The following is a 20,016-nucleotide window of genomic DNA, read 5'->3' as shown; positions in this document are numbered from 1 at the left end:
AAAAACAAATCACTTTTGCAAGGAAAAAATAGAATCCTACTAATTACTACACGTGCTTAATTACGTCACTTTTGTTGTGAGCCGTCTTCGCCGTGGGCTTTGAACAGGGCACGTGGCTCACCCGGTTCCAAATCCAATACGAGACTGGCCTCTCTCTTCGCCACACCCCCCTCCCCTTGTCTCAACATGTTTTATTATCCTCAAGACATTATCTTCACACATTTGATGCTTTACTCTGACAGCCACAACTTGGCAGCAGCTCATGGGGATCCATCCATAATAAATACACACTCAGATCAGCTAGGCCCAAACTGCAGGCTTCCCCAATAGGAAAAGTGATTTGAAACCATCCACAGCTATTTTTTAAAGAAGCTAATGATCCTCAATTCCTCTGTGGTTTTCTGTTGAAGTATTTGGAATGATTTGATAGAAAGTTGTAATTATTTAATATAATTTGGGCGTTTATTTCCATGTACTTCCCTATTAGACCCCCCGCTATGCCATTTCTCTACTGTTGTTGTTTTCATATCAACTTTCTTTCGTTGTCCAGAAGCCAAAGGCACAATCCTAGTCACATCCTAGTTGTTACATCTTTAGATTCCCCCTCTAAGTTTCTAACAGAGGTTTTCATCTCTGTCACATATGGAACCACTATCAGGTTCGCTGTTTAGAACGGTGGTTTCCAGCTAATTGCATTTTGGCAAACGTTTGAAAATGACGTTTTATTGGTTGCTTCATTACTACATGAGTTGCATGTTCTGTTAAGATGCATTACCATAAACTACATGTGATTTGTCATCCTGAGCACCATGGGTGAACAGCCTAATGGGTAATGCACCCAATGCATACGGCATTAAGATTGCACTGAATGAGCTGTATAAGGTCATAAGTGAACAGGAAAACGCTCATCCAGAGGCAGCGCTCCTAGTGGCCGGGGACTTTAATGCAGGGAAACTGAAATCCGTTCTACCTCATTTCTACCAGCATGTTAAATGTGCAACCAGAGGAAAAAACATTCACAAGGCCGGCCAGACGGATTACCAGGTCGTGTACTCCAAGCATGTGCTGACCAACTGGCAAGTGTCTTCACTGACATTTTCAACATGTCCCTGACTGAGTCTGTAATACCAACATGTTTCATGCAGACCACCATAGTCCCTGTGCCCAAGGACACTAAGGTAACCTGCCTAAATGACTACTGACCCGTAGCACTGACGTCTGTAGCCATGAAGTGCTTTGAAAGGCTGGTCATGGCTCACATTAACACCATTATCCCAAAAACCCTAGACCCATTCCAATTTGCATACCGCCCCAACAGATCCACAGATGATGGAATCTCTATTGCACTCCACACTGCCCTTTCCCACCTGGAAAAGAGGAACACCAGAATGCTATTCATTGACTAGGGGGGCAGGTAGCTTAGTGGTTAAGAGCGTTGTGCCAGTAACCGAAAGGTCGCTGGTTGTAATCCCCGAGCCGACTAGGTGAAAAATCTGTCGATGTGCCCTTGAGCAAGGCACTTAACCCTAATTGCTCCTGTAAGTCGCTCTGGATAAGAGCGTCTGCTAAATGACAACAAAAAAAAAAAAGCTCATCACTAAGCTAAGGATCCTGGGACTAAACACCTCCCTCTGCAACTGGATCCTGACGGGCCGCCCCCAGGTGGTAAGGGTAGGTAACAACACATCCGCCACGCTGATCCTCAACACGGGGGCCCCTCAGGGGTGCGTGGTCAGTCCCCTCCTGTACTCCCCGTTCACCCATGACTGCATGGCCAGGCACGACTCCAACACCATCATTAAGTTTGCCGACGACACAACAGGGAGGAGGTCAGAGACCTGGCCGTGTGGTGCCAGGATAACAACCTCTCCCTCAACGTGACCAAGACAAAGGAGATGATTGTGGACTACAGGGGAAAAAAAGAGGACTGAGCACGCCCCCATTCTCATCGAGTTCCTTGGTGTCCACATCACCAACAAACTATCATAGTCCAAACACACCAAGACAGTCGTGAAGAGGGCACGACAAAGCCTATTCCCCCTCAGGAGACTGAAAAGATTTGGCATGGGTCCTCAGATCATCAAAACATTATACAGATGCACCATCCGGTTGCATCACCGCCTGGTATGGCAACTGCTCGGCCTCCGACCGCAAGGCACTACAGAGGGTAGTGTGTACGGCCCAGTACATCACTGGGGCCAAGCTTCCTGCCATCCAGGACCTCTATACCAGGCGGTGTCAGAGGAAGGCCCTCAAAATTGTCAAAGACTCCAGCCACCCTAGTCATAGACTGTTCTCTCTGCTACCGCACGGCAAGCGGTACCGGAGTGCCAAGTCTAGGTCCAAAATACTTCTCAACAGCTTCTACCCCCAAGCCATAAGACTCCTGAACAGCTAATCATGGCTACCCGGACTATTTGCACTGCCCCCCCACCCCATCCTTTTACGCTGCTGCTACTCTGTTAATTATTTATGCATAGTCACTTTAACTCTACCCACATGTACATATTACCTCAACTAGCCGGTGCCCCCGCACATTGACTCTGCACCGGTACCCCCCCGTATATATAGCCTCCCTACTGTTATTTTATTTTACTTCTGCTCTTTTTTTCTCAACACTTTTTTATTAAAAAATAAATGCATTGTTGGTTAAGAGCTGTAAGTAAGCATTTCACTGTAATGTCTACACCTGTTGTATTCGGCGCGTGTGGCCAATAAAATTTGATTTGATATGGGTCCGGTAAATGGCCTGTAAATTAAAATCTTCCCGGTCACGTTGTCCAGCTGATCATTTTCCTAATGGAAACCTTGCTACACGGCGAGATTCATCTAACCCTGGCTTGTAGTCCTAAAACCCGTCTGGTCCATTCAGCCATATCTATGGGTGTAATGATGTCGTGTCATGGTATTGTGGGGACCAGGGGAGTTAGTGGATAAGCGGTTTGCTGCCAGAGTCTACACTCCGTTATGTCAAAGGAGATTACTGAGGTTGATCTTAGAATAATTGATGGACAGGATATAGTGACTTGGGGTAAAGGGTAATAACATCAAAGAAAGGGAGCGCCCATGGAGGGTTACCAGATGTTCGTGGAGAGACTTGTAACAGAGTGTATATATAGAGAGAGGCTTGTAACAGAGTGTATATATAGAGAGAGAGACTTGTATCAGAGTGTATATATAGAGAGAGGCTTGTAAAAGAGTGTATATATAGAGAGAGGCTTGTAACAGAGTGTATATATAGAGAGAAACTTGTAACAGAGTGTATATATAGAGAGAGACTGGTAACAGAGTGTATATATAGAGAGAGAGACTTGTAACAGAGTGTATATATATAGAGAGAGGCTTGTAACAGAGTGTATATATAGAGAGAGAGACTTGTAACGGAGTGTATATATAGAGAGAGGCTTGTAACAGAGTGTATATATAGAGAGAGGCTTGTATCAGAGTGTATATATAGAGAGAGGCTTGTAACAGAGTGTATATATAGAGAGAGGCTTGTAACAGAGTGTATATATAGAGAGAGAGACTTGTAACAGAGTGTATATATAGAGAGAGGCTTGTAACAGAGTGTATATATAGAGAGGCTTGTATCAGAGTGTATATAGAGAGAGACTGGTAACAGAGTGTATATATAGAGAGAGACTTGTAACAGAGTGTATATATAGAGAGAGACTTGTAACAGAGTGTATATATAGAGAGAGACTTGTAACAGAGTGTATATATAGAGAGAGAGGCTTGTAACAGAGTGTATATATAGAGAGAGAGGCTTGTAACAGAGTGTATATATAGAGAGAGGCTTGTATCAGAGTGTATATAGAGAGAGACTGGTAACAGTGTATATATAGAGAGAGACTTGTAACAGAGTGTATATATAGAGAGAGACTTGTAACAGAGTGTATATATAGAGAGAGACTTGTAACAGAGTGTATATATAGAGAGAGACTTGTAACAGAGTGTATATATAGAGAGAGACTTGTAACAGAGTGTATATATAGAGAGAGGCTTGTAACAGAGTGTATATATAGAGAGAGGCTTGTAACAGAGTGTATATATAGAGAGACTTGTAACAGAGTGTATATAGAGAGAGGCTTGTATCAGAGTGTATATATAGAGAGAGACTGGTAACAGAGTGTATATATAGAGAGAGGCTTGTAACAGAGTGTATATATATAGAGAGAGGCTTGTAACAGAGTGTATATATAGAGAGAGACTTGTAACAGAGTGTATATAGAGAGAGGCTTGTAACAGAGTGTATATATAGAGAGAGACTTGTAACAGAGTGTATATATATAGAGAGGCTTGTAACAGAGTGTATATATAGAGAGAGACTTGTAACAGAGTGTATATATAGAGAGAGACTTGTAACAGAGTGTATATATAGAGAGAGACTTGTATCAGAGTGTATATATAGAGAGAGGCTTGTAACAGAGTGTATATATAGAGAGAGACTTGTAACAGAGTGTATATATAGAGAGAGGCTTGTAACAGAGTGTATATATAGAGAGAGACTTGTAACAGAGTGTATATATAGAGAGAGACTTGTAACAGAGTGTATATATAGAGAGAGGCTTGTAACAGAGTGTATATATATAGAGAGAGACTTGTAACAGAGTGTATATATAGAGAGAGGCTTGTAACAGAGTGTATATATAGAGAGACTTGTAACAGAGTGTATATATAGAGAGAGGCTTGTAACAGAGTGTATATATAGAGAGAGACTTGTAACAGAGTGTATATATAGAGAGAGACTTGTAACAGAGTGTATATATAGAGAGAGGCTTGTAACAGAGTGTATATATAGAGAGAGGCTTGTAACAGAGTGTATATATAGAGAGAGACTTGTAACAGAGTGTATATATAGAGAGACTTGTATCAGAGTGTATATATAGAGAGACTTGTAACAGAGTGTATATATAGAGAGACTTGTAACAGAGTGTATATATAGAGAGAGGCTTGTAACAGAGTGTATATATAGAGAGAGACTTGTAACAGAGTGTATATATAGAGAGAGACTTGTAACAGAGTGTATATATAGAGAGAGGCTTGTAACAGAGTGTATATATAGAGAGAGGCTTGTAACAGAGTGTATATATAGAGAGAGGCTTGTAACAGAGTGTATATATAGAGAGAGGCTTGTATCAGAGTGTATATATAGAGAGAGGCTTGTAACAGAGTGTATATATAGAGAGAGGCTTGTAACAGAGTGTATATATAGAGAGAGAGACTTGTAACAGAGTGTATATATAGAGAGAGGCTTGTAACAGAGTGTATATATAGAGAGGCTTGTATCAGAGTGTATATAGAGAGAGACTGGTAACAGAGTGTATATATAGAGAGAGACTTGTAACAGAGTGTATATATAGAGAGAGACTTGTAACAGAGTGTATATATAGAGAGAGACTTGTAACAGAGTGTATATATAGAGAGAGAGGCTTGTAACAGAGTGTATATATAGAGAGAGAGGCTTGTAACAGAGTGTATATATAGAGAGAGGCTTGTATCAGAGTGTATATAGAGAGAGACTGGTAACAGTGTATATATAGAGAGAGACTTGTAACAGAGTGTATATATAGAGAGAGACTTGTAACAGAGTGTATATATAGAGAGAGACTTGTAACAGAGTGTATATATAGAGAGAGACTTGTAACAGAGTGTATATATAGAGAGAGACTTGTAACAGAGTGTATATATAGAGAGAGGCTTGTAACAGAGTGTATATATAGAGAGAGGCTTGTAACAGAGTGTATATATAGAGAGACTTGTAACAGAGTGTATATAGAGAGAGGCTTGTATCAGAGTGTATATATAGAGAGAGACTGGTAACAGAGTGTATATATAGAGAGAGGCGTGTAACAGAGTGTATATATATATAGAGAGGCTTGTAACAGAGTGTATATATAGAGAGAGACTTGTAACAGAGTGTATATAGAGAGAGGCTTGTAACAGAGTGTATATATAGAGAGAGACTTGTAACAGAGTGTATATATATAGAGAGGCTTGTAACAGAGTGTATATATAGAGAGAGACTTGTAACAGAGTGTATATATAGAGAGAGACTTGTAACAGAGTGTATATATAGAGAGAGACTTGTATCAGAGTGTATATATAGAGAGAGGCTTGTAACAGAGTGTATATATAGAGAGAGACTTGTAACAGAGTGTATATATAGAGAGAGGCTTGTAACAGAGTGTATATATAGAGAGAGACTTGTAACAGAGTGTATATATAGAGAGAGACTTGTAACAGAGTGTATATATAGAGAGAGGCTTGTAACAGAGTGTATATATATAGAGAGAGACTTGTAACAGAGTGTATATATAGAGAGAGGCTTGTAACAGAGTGTATATATAGAGAGACTTGTAACAGAGTGTATATATAGAGAGAGGCTTGTAACAGAGTGTATATATAGAGAGAGACTTGTAACAGAGTGTATATATAGAGAGAGACTTGTAACAGAGTGTATATATAGAGAGAGGCTTGTAACAGAGTGTATATATAGAGAGAGGCTTGTAACAGAGTGTATATATAGAGAGAGACTTGTAACAGAGTGTATATATAGAGAGACTTGTATCAGAGTGTATATATAGAGAGACTTGTAACAGAGTGTATATATAGAGAGACTTGTAACAGAGTGTATATATAGAGAGAGGCTTGTAACAGAGTGTATATATAGAGAGAGACTTGTAACAGAGTGTATATATAGAGAGAGACTTGTAACAGAGTGTATATATAGAGAGAGGCTTGTAACAGAGTGTATATATAGAGAGAGGCTTGTAACAGAGTGTATATATAGAGAGAGACTTGTAACAGAGTGTGTATATATAGAGAGGCTTGTAACAGAGTGTATATATAGAGAGAGGCTTGTAACAGAGTGTATATATAGAGAGAGACTTGTAACAGAGTGTATATATAGAGAGAGAGACTTGTAACAGAGTGTATATATAGAGAGAGAGACTTGTATCAGAGTGTATATATAGAGAGAGACTTGTAACAGAGTGTATATATAGAGAGACTTGTAACAGAGTGTATATATAGAGAGAGACTTGTAAGAGAGTGTATATATAGAGAGAGGCTTGTAACAGAGTGTATATATAGAGAGAGACTTGTAACAGAGTGTATATATAGAGAGACTTGTAACAGAGTGTATATATAGAGAGAGGCTTGTATCAGAGTGTATATAGAGAGAGACTTTTAACAGAGTGTATATATAGAGAGAGACTTGTAACAGAGTGTATATATAGAGAGAGACTTGTAACAGAGTGTATATATAGAGAGAGAGACTTGTAACAGAGTGTATATATAGAGAGAGGCTTGTATCAGAGTGTATATATAGAGAGAGGCTTGTATCAGAGTGTATATAGAGAGAGACTGGTAACAGAGTGTATATATAGAGAGAGACTTGTAACAGAGTGTATATATAGAGAGAGACTTGTAACATAGTGTATATATAGAGACTTGTAACAGAGTGTATATATATAGAGAGACTTGTAACAGAGTGTATATATAGAGAGAGGCTTGTAACAGAGTGTATATATAGAGAGAGACTTGTATCAGAGTGTATATATAGAGAGAGACTTGTAACAGAGTGTATATATAGAGAGAGGCTTGTAACAGAGTGTATATATAGAGAGAGGCTTGTAACAGAGTGTATATATAGAGAGACTTGTAACAAAGTGTATATAGAGAGAGGCTTGTATCAGAGTGTATATATAGAGAGAGGCTTGTAACAGAGTGTATATATAGAGAGAGGCTTGTAACAGAGTGTATATATATAGAGAGGCTTGTAACAGAGTGTATATATAGAGAGAGACTTGTAACAGAGTGTATATAGAGAGAGGCTTGTAACAGAGTGTATATATAGAGAGAGGCTTGTAACAGAGTGTATATATAGAGAGAGGCTTGTAACAGAGTGTATATATAGAGAGAGGCTTGTAACAGAGTGTATATATAGAGAGACTTGTATCAGAGTGTATATATAGAGAGACTTGTAACAGAGTGTATATATAGAGAGAGGCTTGTAACAGAGTGTATATATAGAGAGAGACTTGTAACAGAGTGTATATATAGAGAGAGGCTTGTAACAGAGTGTATATATAGAGAGAGGCTTGTAACAGAGTGTATATATAGAGAGAGGCTTGTAACAGAGTGTATATATAGAGAGAGACTTGTAACAGAGTGTATATATAGAGAGAGGCTTGTAACAGAGTGTATATATAGAGAGAGACTTGTAAAAGAGTGTATATATAGAGAGAGACTTGTAACAGAGTGTATATATATAGAGAGGCTTGTAACAGAGTGTATATATAGAGAGAGGCTTGTAACAGAGTGTATATATAGAGAGAGACTTGTAACAGAGTGTATATATAGAGAGAGAGACTTGTAACAGAGTGTATATATAGAGAGAGAGACTTGTATCAGACTGTATATATAGAGAGAGAGACTTGTATCAGAGTGTATATATAGAGAGAGACTTGTAACAGAGTGTATATATAGAGAGAGACTTGTAACATAGTGTATATATAGAGAGAGACTTGTAACAGAGTGTATATATAGAGAGAGGCTTGTAACAGAGTGTATATATAGAGAGAGGCTTGTAACAGAGTGTATATATATAGAGAGACTTGTAACAGAGTGTATATAGAGAGAGGCTTGTAACAGAGTGTATATATAGAGAGAGGCTTGTAACAGAGTGTATATATAGAGAGAGACTTGTAACAGAGTGTATATATAGAGAGAGACTTGTAACAGAGTGTATATATAGAGAGAGGCTTGTAACAGAGTGTATATATAGAGAGAGGCTTGTAACAGAGTGTATATATAGAGAGAGACTTGTAACAGAGTGTGTATATATAGAGAGGCTTGTAACAGAGTGTATATATAGAGAGAGGCTTGTAACAGAGTGTATATATAGAGAGAGACTTGTAACAGAGTGTATATATAGAGAGAGAGACTTGTAACAGAGTGTATATATAGAGAGAGAGACTTGTATCAGAGTGTATATATAGAGAGAGACTTGTAACAGAGTGTATATATAGAGAGACTTGTAACAGAGTGTATATATAGAGAGAGACTTGTAAGAGAGTGTATATATAGAGAGAGGCTTGTAACAGAGTGTATATATAGAGAGAGACTTGTAACAGAGTGTATATATAGAGAGACTTGTAACAGAGTGTATATATAGAGAGAGGCTTGTATCAGAGTGTATATAGAGAGAGACTTTTAACAGAGTGTATATATAGAGAGAGACTTGTAACAGAGTGTATATATAGAGAGAGACTTGTAACAGAGTGTATATATAGAGAGAGAGACTTGTAACAGAGTGTATATATAGAGAGAGGCTTGTATCAGAGTGTATATATAGAGAGAGGCTTGTATCAGAGTGTATATAGAGAGAGACTGGTAACAGAGTGTATATATAGAGAGAGACTTGTAACAGAGTGTATATATAGAGAGAGACTTGTAACATAGTGTATATATAGAGACTTGTAACAGAGTGTATATATATAGAGAGACTTGTAACAGAGTGTATATATAGAGAGAGGCTTGTAACAGAGTGTATATATAGAGAGAGACTTGTATCAGAGTGTATATATAGAGAGAGACTTGTAACAGAGTGTATATATAGAGAGAGGCTTGTAACAGAGTGTATATATAGAGAGAGGCTTGTAACAGAGTGTATATATAGAGAGACTTGTAACAGAGTGTATATAGAGAGAGGCTTGTATCAGAGTGTATATATAGAGAGAGGCTTGTAACAGAGTGTATATATAGAGAGAGGCTTGTAACAGAGTGTATATATATAGAGAGGCTTGTAACAGAGTGTATATATAGAGAGAGACTTGTAACAGAGTGTATATAGAGAGAGGCTTGTAACAGAGTGTATATATAGAGAGAGGCTTGTAACAGAGTGTATATATAGAGAGAGGCTTGTAACAGAGTGTATATATAGAGAGAGGCTTGTAACAGAGTGTATATATAGAGAGACTTGTATCAGAGTGTATATATAGAGAGACTTGTAACAGAGTGTATATATAGAGAGAGGCTTGTAACAGAGTGTATATATAGAGAGAGACTTGTAACAGAGTGTATATATAGAGAGAGGCTTGTAACAGAGTGTATATATAGAGAGAGGCTTGTAACAGAGTGTATATATAGAGAGAGGCTTGTAACAGAGTGTATATATAGAGAGAGACTTGTAACAGAGTGTATATATAGAGAGAGGCTTGTAACAGAGTGTATATATAGAGAGAGACTTGTAAAAGAGTGTATATATAGAGAGAGACTTGTAACAGAGTGTATATATATAGAGAGGCTTGTAACAGAGTGTATATATAGAGAGAGGCTTGTAACAGAGTGTATATATAGAGAGAGACTTGTAACAGAGTGTATATATAGAGAGAGAGACTTGTAACAGAGTGTATATATAGAGAGAGAGACTTGTATCAGACTGTATATATAGAGAGAGAGACTTGTATCAGAGTGTATATATAGAGAGAGACTTGTAACAGAGTGTATATATAGAGAGAGACTTGTAACATAGTGTATATATAGAGAGAGACTTGTAACAGAGTGTATATATAGAGAGAGGCTTGTAACAGAGTGTATATATAGAGAGAGGCTTGTAACAGAGTGTATATATATAGAGAGACTTGTAACAGAGTGTATATAGAGAGAGGCTTGTAACAGAGTGTATATATAGAGAGAGGCTTGTAACAGAGAGTATATATAGAGAGAGGCTTGTAACAGAGTGTATATATAGGGAGAGGCTTGTAACAGAGTGTATATATAGAGAGAGACTTGTAACAGAGTGTATATATATAGAGAGGCTTGTAACAGAGTGTATATATAGAGAGAGACTTGTAACAGAGTGTATATATAGAGAGACTTGTAACAGAGTGTATATAGAGAGAGGCTTGTAACAGAGTGTATATATAGAGAGAGACTTGTAACAGAGTGTATATATATAGAGAGGCTTGTAACAGAGTGTATATATAGAGAGAGACTTGTAACAGAGTGTATATATAGAGAGACTTGTAACAGAGTGTATATAGAGAGAGGCTTGTAACAGAGTGTATATATAGAGAGACTTGTAACAGAGTGTATATATATAGAGAGAGGCTTGTAACAGAGTGTATATATAGAGAGAGGCTTGTAACAGAGTGTATATATATATAGAGAGAGACTTGTAACAGAGTGTATATATATAGAGAGAGACTTGTAACAGAGTGTATATATAGAGAGAGACTGGTAACAGAGTGTATATATAGAGAGAGGCTTGTAACAGAGTGTATATATAGAGAGGCTTGTAACAGAGTGTATATATAGAGAGAGGCTTGTAACAGAGTGTATATATAGAGAGAGGCTTGTAACAGAGTGTATATATAGAGAGAGGCTTGTAACAGAGTGTATATATAGAGAGAGACTTGTAACAGAGTGTATATATAGACAGAGGCTTGTAACAGAGTGTATATATAGAGAGAGACTTGTAACAGAGTGTATATATAGAGAGAGACTTGTAACAGAGTGTATATATAGAGAGAGAGGCTTGTATCAGAGTGTATATATAGAGAGAGGCTTGTAACAGAGTGTATATATAGAGAGAGGCTTGTAACAGAGTGTATATATAGAGAGAGACTTGTAACAGAGTGTATATATAGAGAGAGGCTTGTAACAGAGTGTATATATAGAGAGATACTTGTAACAGAGTGTATATATATAGAGAGAGACTTGTAACAGAGTGTATATATATAGAGAGAGACTTGTAACAGAGTGTATATATAGAGAGAGAGACTTGTATCAGAGTGTATATATAGAGAGAGAGACTTGTATCAGAGTGTATATATAGAGAGGCTTGTAACAGAGTGTATATATATAGAGAGAGACTTGTAACAGAGTGTATATATATATAGAGAGAGACTTGTAACAGAGTGTATATATAGAGAGAGACTGGTAACAGAGTGTATATATAGAGAGAGGCTTGTAACAGAGTGTATATATAGAGAGAGGCTTGTAACAGAGTGTATATATAGAGAGAGGCTTGTAACAGAGTGTATATATAGAGAGAGGCTTGTAACAGAGTGTATATATATATAGAGAGAGACTTGTAACAGAGTGTATATATATAGAGAGAGACTTGTAACAGAGTGTATATATAGAGAGAGACTGGTAACAGAGTGTATATATAGAGAGAGGCTTGTAACAGAGTGTATATATAGAGAGGCTTGTAACAGAGTGTATATATAGAGAGAGGCTTGTAACAGAGTGTATATATAGAGAGAGACTTGTAACAGAGTGTATATATAGAGAGAGGCTTGTAACAGAGTGTATATATAGAGAGATACTTGTAACAGAGTGTATATATAGAGAGAGACTTGTAACAGAGTGTATATATATAGAGAGAGAGACTTGTAACAGAGTGTATATATAGAGAGAGAGACTTGTAACAGAGTGTATATATAGAGAGAGAGACTTGTATCAGAGTGTATATATAGAGAGGCTTGTAACAGAGTGTATATATATAGAGAGAGACTTGTAACAGAGTGTATATATATATAGAGAGAGACTTGTAACAGAGTGTATATATAGAGAGAGACTGGTAACAGAGTGTATATATAGAGAGAGGCTTGTAACAGAGTGTATATATAGAGAGAGGCTTGTAACAGAGTGTATATATAGAGAGAGGCTTGTAACAGAGTGTATATATAGAGAGAGGCTTGTAACAGAGTGTATATATAGAGAGAGACTTGTAACAGAGTGTATATATAGAGAGAGGCTTGTAACAGAGTGTATATATAGAGAGAGACTTGTAACAGAGTGTATATATAGAGAGAGGCTTGTAACAGAGTGTATATATAGAGAGAGACTTGTAACAGAGTGTATATATATAGAGAGAGACTTGTAACAGAGTGTATATATAGAGAGAGAGACTTGTAACAGAGTGTATATATAGAGAGAGAGACTTGTATCAGAGTGTATATATAGAGAGAGACTTGTAACAGAGTGTATATATAGAGAGAGGCTTGTAACAGAGTGTATATATAGAGAGAGGCTTGTAACAGAGTGTATATATAGAGAGAGGCTTGTATCAGAGTGTATATAGAGAGAGACTTGTAACAGAGTGTATATATAGAGAGAGACTTGTAACAGAGTGTATATATAGAGAGAGGCTTGTAACAGAGTGTATATATAGAGAGAGGCTTGTATCAGAGTGTATATAGAGAGAGACTTGTATCAGAGTGTATATATAGAGAGAGACTTGTATCAGAGTGTATATATAGAGAGAGGCTTGTAACAGAGTGTATATATAGAGAGAGACTTGTAACAGAGTGTATATATAGAGAGAGGCTTGTATCAGAGTGTATATATAGAGAGAGGCTTGTAACAGAGTGTATATATAGAGAGAGGCTTGTAACAGAGTGTATATATAGAGAGAGGCTTGTAACAGAGTGTATATATAGAGAGGCTTGTAACAGAGTGTATATATAGAGAGAGACTTGTAACAGAGTGTATATATAGAGAGACTTGTAACAGAGTGTATATATAGAGAGAGAGACTTGTAACAGAGTGTATATATAGAGAGAGGCTTGTAACAGAGTGTATATATAGAGAGAGGCTTGTAACAGAGTGTATATATAGAGAGAGACTTGTAACAGAGTGTATATATATATATAGAGAGAGACTTGTAACAGAGTGTATATATAGAGAGAGGCTTGTAACAGAGTGTATATATAGAGAGGCTTGTAACAGAGTGTATATATAGAGAGAGACTTGTAACAGAGTGTATATATAGAGAGACTTGTAACAGAGTGTATATATAGAGAGAGACTTGTAACAGAGTGTATATATAGAGAGAGGCTTGTAACAGAGTGTATATATAGAGAGAGGCTTGTAACAGAGTGTATATATAGAGAGAGACTTGTAACAGAGTGTATATATATATATATATAGAGAGAGACTTGTAACAGAGTGTATATATAGAGAGAGAGACTTGTAACAGAGTGTATATATAGAGAGAGAGACTTGTATCAGAGTGTATATATAGAGAGAGACTTGTAACAGAGTGTATATATAGAGAGAGGCTTGTAACAGAGTGTATATATAGAGAGAGACTTGTAACAGAGTGTATATATATATATATAGAGAGAGGCTTGTAACAGAGTGTATATATAGAGAGAGGCTTGTAACAGAGTGTATATATAGAGAGGCTTGTAACAGAGTGTATATATAGAGAGAGACTTGTAACAGAGTGTATATATAGAGAGAGGCTTGTAACAGAGTGTATATATAGAGAGGCTTGTAACAGAGTGTATATATAGAGAGAGACTTGTAACAGAGTGTATATAGAGAGAGAGAGACTTGTATCAGAGTGTATATATAGAGAGAGACTTGTAACAGAGTGTATATATAGAGAGAGGCTTGTAACAGAGTGTATATATAGAGAGAGACTTGTAACAGAGTGTATATATAGAGAGAGACTTGTAACAGAGTGTATATATAGAGAGAGGCTTGTAACAGAGTGTATATTCTGGTCCTCTGTAGCTCAGCTGGTAGAGCACGGCGCTTGTAACGCCAAGGTAGTGGGTTCGATCCCCGGGACCACCCATACACAAAAAATGTATGCACGCATGACTGTAAGTCGCTTTGGATAAAAGCGTCTGCTAAATGGCATATTATTATTATTATTATTATTATATATAGAGAGAGACTTGTAACAGAGTGTATATATATATATAGAGAGAGACTTGTAACAGAGTGTATATATAGAGAGAGAGACTTGTAACAGAGTGTATATATAGAGAGAGAGACTTGTATCAGAGTGTATATATAGAGAGAGACTTGTAACAGAGTGTATATATAGAGAGAGGCTTGTAACAGAGTGTATATATAGAGAGAGACTTGTAACAGAGTGTATATATAGAGAGAGACTTTTAACAGAGTGTATATATAGAGAGAGACTTTTAACAGAGTGTATATATAGAGAGAGGCTTGTAACAGAGTGTATATATAGAGAGAGACTTGTAACAGAGTGTATATATACAGAGAGGCTTGTAACAGAGTGTATATATAGAGAGAGACTTGTAACAGAGTGTATATATAGAGAGAGGCTTGTAACAGAGTGTATATTCTGGTCCTCTGTAGCTCAGCTGGTAGAGCACGGCGCTTGTAACGCCAAGGTAGTGGGTTCGATCCCCGGGACCACCCATACACAAAAAATGTATGCACGCATGACTGTAAGTCGCTTTGGATAAAAGCGTCTGCTAAATGGCATATTATTATTATTATTATTATTATTATATATAGAGAGAGACTTGTAACAGAGTGTATATATAGAGAGAGACTTGTAACAGAGTGTATATATAGAGAGAGACTTGTAACAGAGTGTATATATATAGAGAGAGACTTGTAACAGAGTGTATATATAGAGAGAGGCTTGTATCAGAGTGTATATAGAGAGAGGCTTGTATCAGAGTGTATATATAGAGAGAGACTTGTATCAGAGTGTATATATAGAGAGAGGCTTGTAACAGAGTGTATATATAGAGAGAGACTTGTAACAGAGTGTATATATAGAGAGAGGCTTGTAACAGAGTGTATATATAGAGAGAGGCTTGTAACAGAGTGTATATATAGAGAGAGGCTTGTAACAGAGTGTATATATAGAGAGAGGCTTGTAACAGAGTGTATATATAGAGAGACTTGTAACAGAGTGTATATATAGAGAGAGGCTTGTAACAGAGTGTATATATAGAGAGAGACTTGTAACAGAGTGTATATATAGAGAGAGACTTGTAACAGAGTGTATATATAGAGAGAGGCTTGTAACAGAGTGTATATATAGAGAGAGACTTGTAACAGAGTGTATATATAGAGAGAGGCTTGTAACAGAGTGTATATTCTGGTCCTCTGTAGCTCAGCTGGTAGAGCACGGCGCTTGTAACGCCAAGGTAGTGGGTTCGATCCCCGGGACCACCCATACACAAAAAATGTATGCACGCATGACTGTAAGTCGCTTTGGATAAAAGCGTCTGCTAAATGGCATATTATTATTATTATTATTATTATATATAGAGAGAGACTTGTAACAGAGTGTATATATAGAGAGAGACTTGTAACAGAGTGTATATATAGAGAGAGACTTGTAACAGAGTGTATATATAGAGAGAGGCTTGTATCAGAGTGTATATATAGAGAGAGGCTTGTAACAGAGTGTATATATAGAGAGAGGCTTGTAACAGAGTGTATATATAGAGAGAGGCTTGTAACAGAGTGTATATATAGAGAGGCTTGTAACAGAGTGTATATATAGAGAGAGACTTGTAACAGAGTGTATATATAGAGAGACTTGTAACAGAGTGTATATATAGAGAGAGAGACTTGTAACAGAGTGTATATATATAGAGAGAGACTTGTAACAGAGTGTATATATAGAGAGAGGCTTGTATCAGAGTGTATATAGAGAGAGGCTTGTATCAGAGTGTATATATAGAGAGAGACTTGTATCAGAGTGTATATATAGAGAGAGGCTTGTAACAGAGTGTATATATAGAGAGAGACTTGTAACAGAGTGTATATATAGAGAGAGACTTGTAACAGAGTGTATATATAGAGAGAGAGACTTGTAACAGAGTGTATATATAGAGAGAGACTTGTATCAGAGTGTATATAGAGAGAGACTTGTAACAGAGTGTATATATAGAGAGAGACTTGTAACAGAGTGTATATATAGAGAGAGACTTGTATCAGAGTGTATATAGAGAGAGACTTGTAACAGAGTGTATATATAGAGAGAGACTTGTAACAGAGTGTATATATAGAGAGAGACTTGTATCAGAGTGTATATAGAGAGAGACTTGTAACAGAGTGTATATATAGAGAGAGACTTGTAACAGAGTGTATATATATAGAGAGAGACTTGTACCAGAGTGTATATATATAGAGAGAGGCTTGTAACAGAGTGTATATATAGAGAGAGGCTTGTAACAGAGTGTATATATAGAGAGAGGCTTGTAACAGAGTGTATATATAGAGAGAGGCTTGTAACAGAGTGTATATATATAGAGAGAGGCTTGTAACAGAGTGTATATATAGAGAGAGGCTTGTAACAGAGTGTATATATAGAGAGAGACTTGTAACAGAGTGTATATATAGAGAGAGACTTGTACCAGAGTGTATATATATAGAGAGAGGCTTGTAACAGAGTGTATATATAGAGAGAGGCTTGTAACAGAGTGTATATATAGAGAGAGGCTTGTAACAGAGTGTATATATAGAGAGAGGCTTGTAACAGAGTGTATATATAGAGAGAGGCTTGTAACAGAGTGTATATATAGAGAGAGGCTTGTAACAGAGTGTATATATAGAGAGAGGCTTGTAACAGAGTGTATATATATAGAGAGAGGCTTGTAACAGAGTGTATATATAGAGAGAGACTTGTATCAGAGTGTATATATAGAGAGAGGCTTGTAACAGAGGGTATATATAGAGAGAGTGGATCTTTGTTCTGGAGTTGGGAAGTTGGAAGAGGCAGGGCTATGTCTGTTATAACTAACCATGGTACCATATTAAATATACTGTATGAACTCCCCATCAAAAGGGTCTAAGTACATCCTTACATTCGTAATTACTTGATACCCTAGAAACTCATCATAACAATGGGGGAAATGAAAGGGGAAAGAATTGGGTTTTGGGATAAATGCTGAGGTTAAGACATGCGTAAGAGCTCATAGGTTTTGTTCTATGAGATAATATCAGTCAGGTAACATGACCTTTATGAATTATGAAGGCTTCTTTGTGCTTTATGTAGTTGTTTTTATGACATGCTTCAGAATTCACAGTGCCGTTATCTGATGAAGATGGGTTTTGTTCTAAGATCTCCTAAGCCTGTGTTTACCGCATACCTTATTTTCGGTGTTTATCAAAAAACTATTGATTTCACCGTAGGCTTTGTCCGATGAACCATGTCGGAGTTAGTGCTATTACTATTACTCTCTATTGAGAGAAGATTTGAAATAGACAAGATGGATTACTTCAGAGAGTAATATTTTTTATTTTATTGTAATAATGAAGCATTTTCTAAATTCACATGCACCACCTGCAACCGGACATGGACGTTGCCCCGGGCTTTAGTTCAACAGGCTGTTTTGAAACCTCTGCTTTAGCTTCGTTAACAAACTCCAAATGCAAGCTACATAAGTCAATTATCCATTTCAAGCTAGTTTGACTTACCAAACGCCCGTAGCTAGGCCTATGATAGTAATTGTTGATTGATGCCTGATTGCTGGTGAGCTTGCAAAGCAAACCGTTAATATTCTGGATCACCAAATTGATGTTGTGGCTAGCAAGCTCACATCTAGCTAAGTTTAAAGTTAAAATGTCCATAGCGTCATCATAGCTACTGTACCTCAGGTGGTATGTTGTAGTTACTGCTGTAGTTTTCAGATATCAGTTGGTCGAACAGCAGGTTGAGTTGTGTTTTCAGGCTGGCTGGGTCTCCGGCTCGCAGTGAGCGGAGCTTGGACGCGTAGTGGGAGAACTGCGCCGCCACGGAACCGATCTCCTCCCGGACCTCCGGAGCCAGCGGCGTGAACGGGACCGCATCTGGTGATAGCGTTACCGAGAGACCATCGTTAATACCGGCGAGGCTGGAAGACATCGGAGGACTAGAGCCTGGTGGCAACGTTGCTCTGGCAGCCATCTTTCAGGAAGAACTCTGCTGTAATGGCACATCCGGGGTCAAAGCGTGGGTTCCCTATTCTTCTTTGGGATTGGGTTGGCGAATCGCATCCAACTTTCAAGGTCCATAAACCGCCACCTACTGTTATGGAGTGTGAGGCCGGTCACGGCCGACCTACATTAAATGATCTTCATTAGTCCTGTAACTCTAAGAAAGTGAAATAAGAGTGGTGGTTTCCTTATCCCATAGAAAATAAACCCAGAGCTGTATTATATAGGCTATTTTAAGTGGCTTTAGTAAATCCACCATATCCAATCTTGAAGAGTTTTCACAAATGTATATCCAGTGCACTGGTTACTATTTCTATCTAATAATAATACGATTTTAAATAGAGCACTTTTTATTATGAACAAGAATCTGTCGCTTTCAAATGTAGGGATCTGTCAGTTGATGGTTGATAGTGTTCCACAGCGTCAGATGGGTTGAGGCAGTTCAGAAAGGCAGGCAGGAACAGTAACTTGAGCTTAAGGAACATTGATGAGACAGGCAGGGAGATAGTAGACAGGCAGGGAGATAGTAGGCAGGCAGGGAGATAGTAGGCAGGCAGGGAGATAGTAGGCAGGCAGGGAGATAGTAGACAGGCAGGGAGATAGTAGACAGGCAGGGAGATAGTAGGCAGGCAGGGAGATAGTAGGCAGGCAGGGAGATAGTAGGCAGGCAGGGAGATAGTAGGCAGGCAGGGAGATAGTAGACAGGCAGGGAGATAGTAGACAGGCAGGGAGATAGTAGACAGGTAGGGAGATAGTAGACAGGCAGGGAGATAGTAGACAGGCAGGGAGATAGTAGACAGGCAGGGAGATAGTAGACAGGCAGGGAGATAGTAGACAGGCCCTATCTACACGTTGATATTTCAGTTGTTATGGGATCTACACCCTAACCACCTTACTTCTACTTGGGCCATCTCTCTCTCTCGACGTGAACCCTGGTGAATCTAATATCCCATCGTCGTATCAAGACTCCAGAGATGGTTTGTAATTCTTGATACAGGCTTTGGTGTACCCACAGGATGGATCATGAGTTGCCTGGCTCTTATCCTTGACCCCAGGCACAGCTTCTGAGATGACCTGAATCTCCACAGACAATCATAGGCAATATCAGTGTTCTATATCTTTGACATCAATGATGAGATGACGCCCCCAGTAAATCACTAGTCCATGTTCCTTTTAAATATAGTGTTGAACCATTCTTTATGAACCATATGGAAGCAACAGTCAAAGCATTTTTTTTATACATCGGGCAACAAATAATAAGTCATAGAAAATATTTAACATCAAAATCTCTAC

At 37.9% G+C, this 20,016-nt stretch overlaps 1 protein-coding gene across 1 annotated transcript in view; it reads right to left on the bottom strand.

The window, feature by feature from the left end:
* Positions 1–18,694, bottom strand: part of LOC311116960 (HEAT repeat-containing protein 6-like) — a gene marked incomplete at its 5' end in the record, with an annotated part of 72,909 nt that extends 54,215 nt beyond the window's left edge. The window contains one exon of the mRNA XM_084191967.1: positions 18,401–18,694. Coding sequence (XP_084048093.1) covers positions 18,401–18,694 — 294 coding nt within the window. The remainder of the gene's footprint in view (positions 1–18,400) is intronic.
* Positions 18,695–20,016: the final 1,322 nt, after the last annotated feature.

This window comes from Coregonus lavaretus (genome assembly GCF_964263955.1).
Source record: "Coregonus lavaretus genome assembly, contig: HAP1_SCAFFOLD_1893, whole genome shotgun sequence".
NCBI lineage: Eukaryota > Metazoa > Chordata > Actinopteri > Salmoniformes > Salmonidae > Coregonus > Coregonus lavaretus.
The sequence above is the reverse complement of the archived record's forward strand: the minus strand, read 5'-3'. Positions and strand labels throughout refer to the sequence as shown.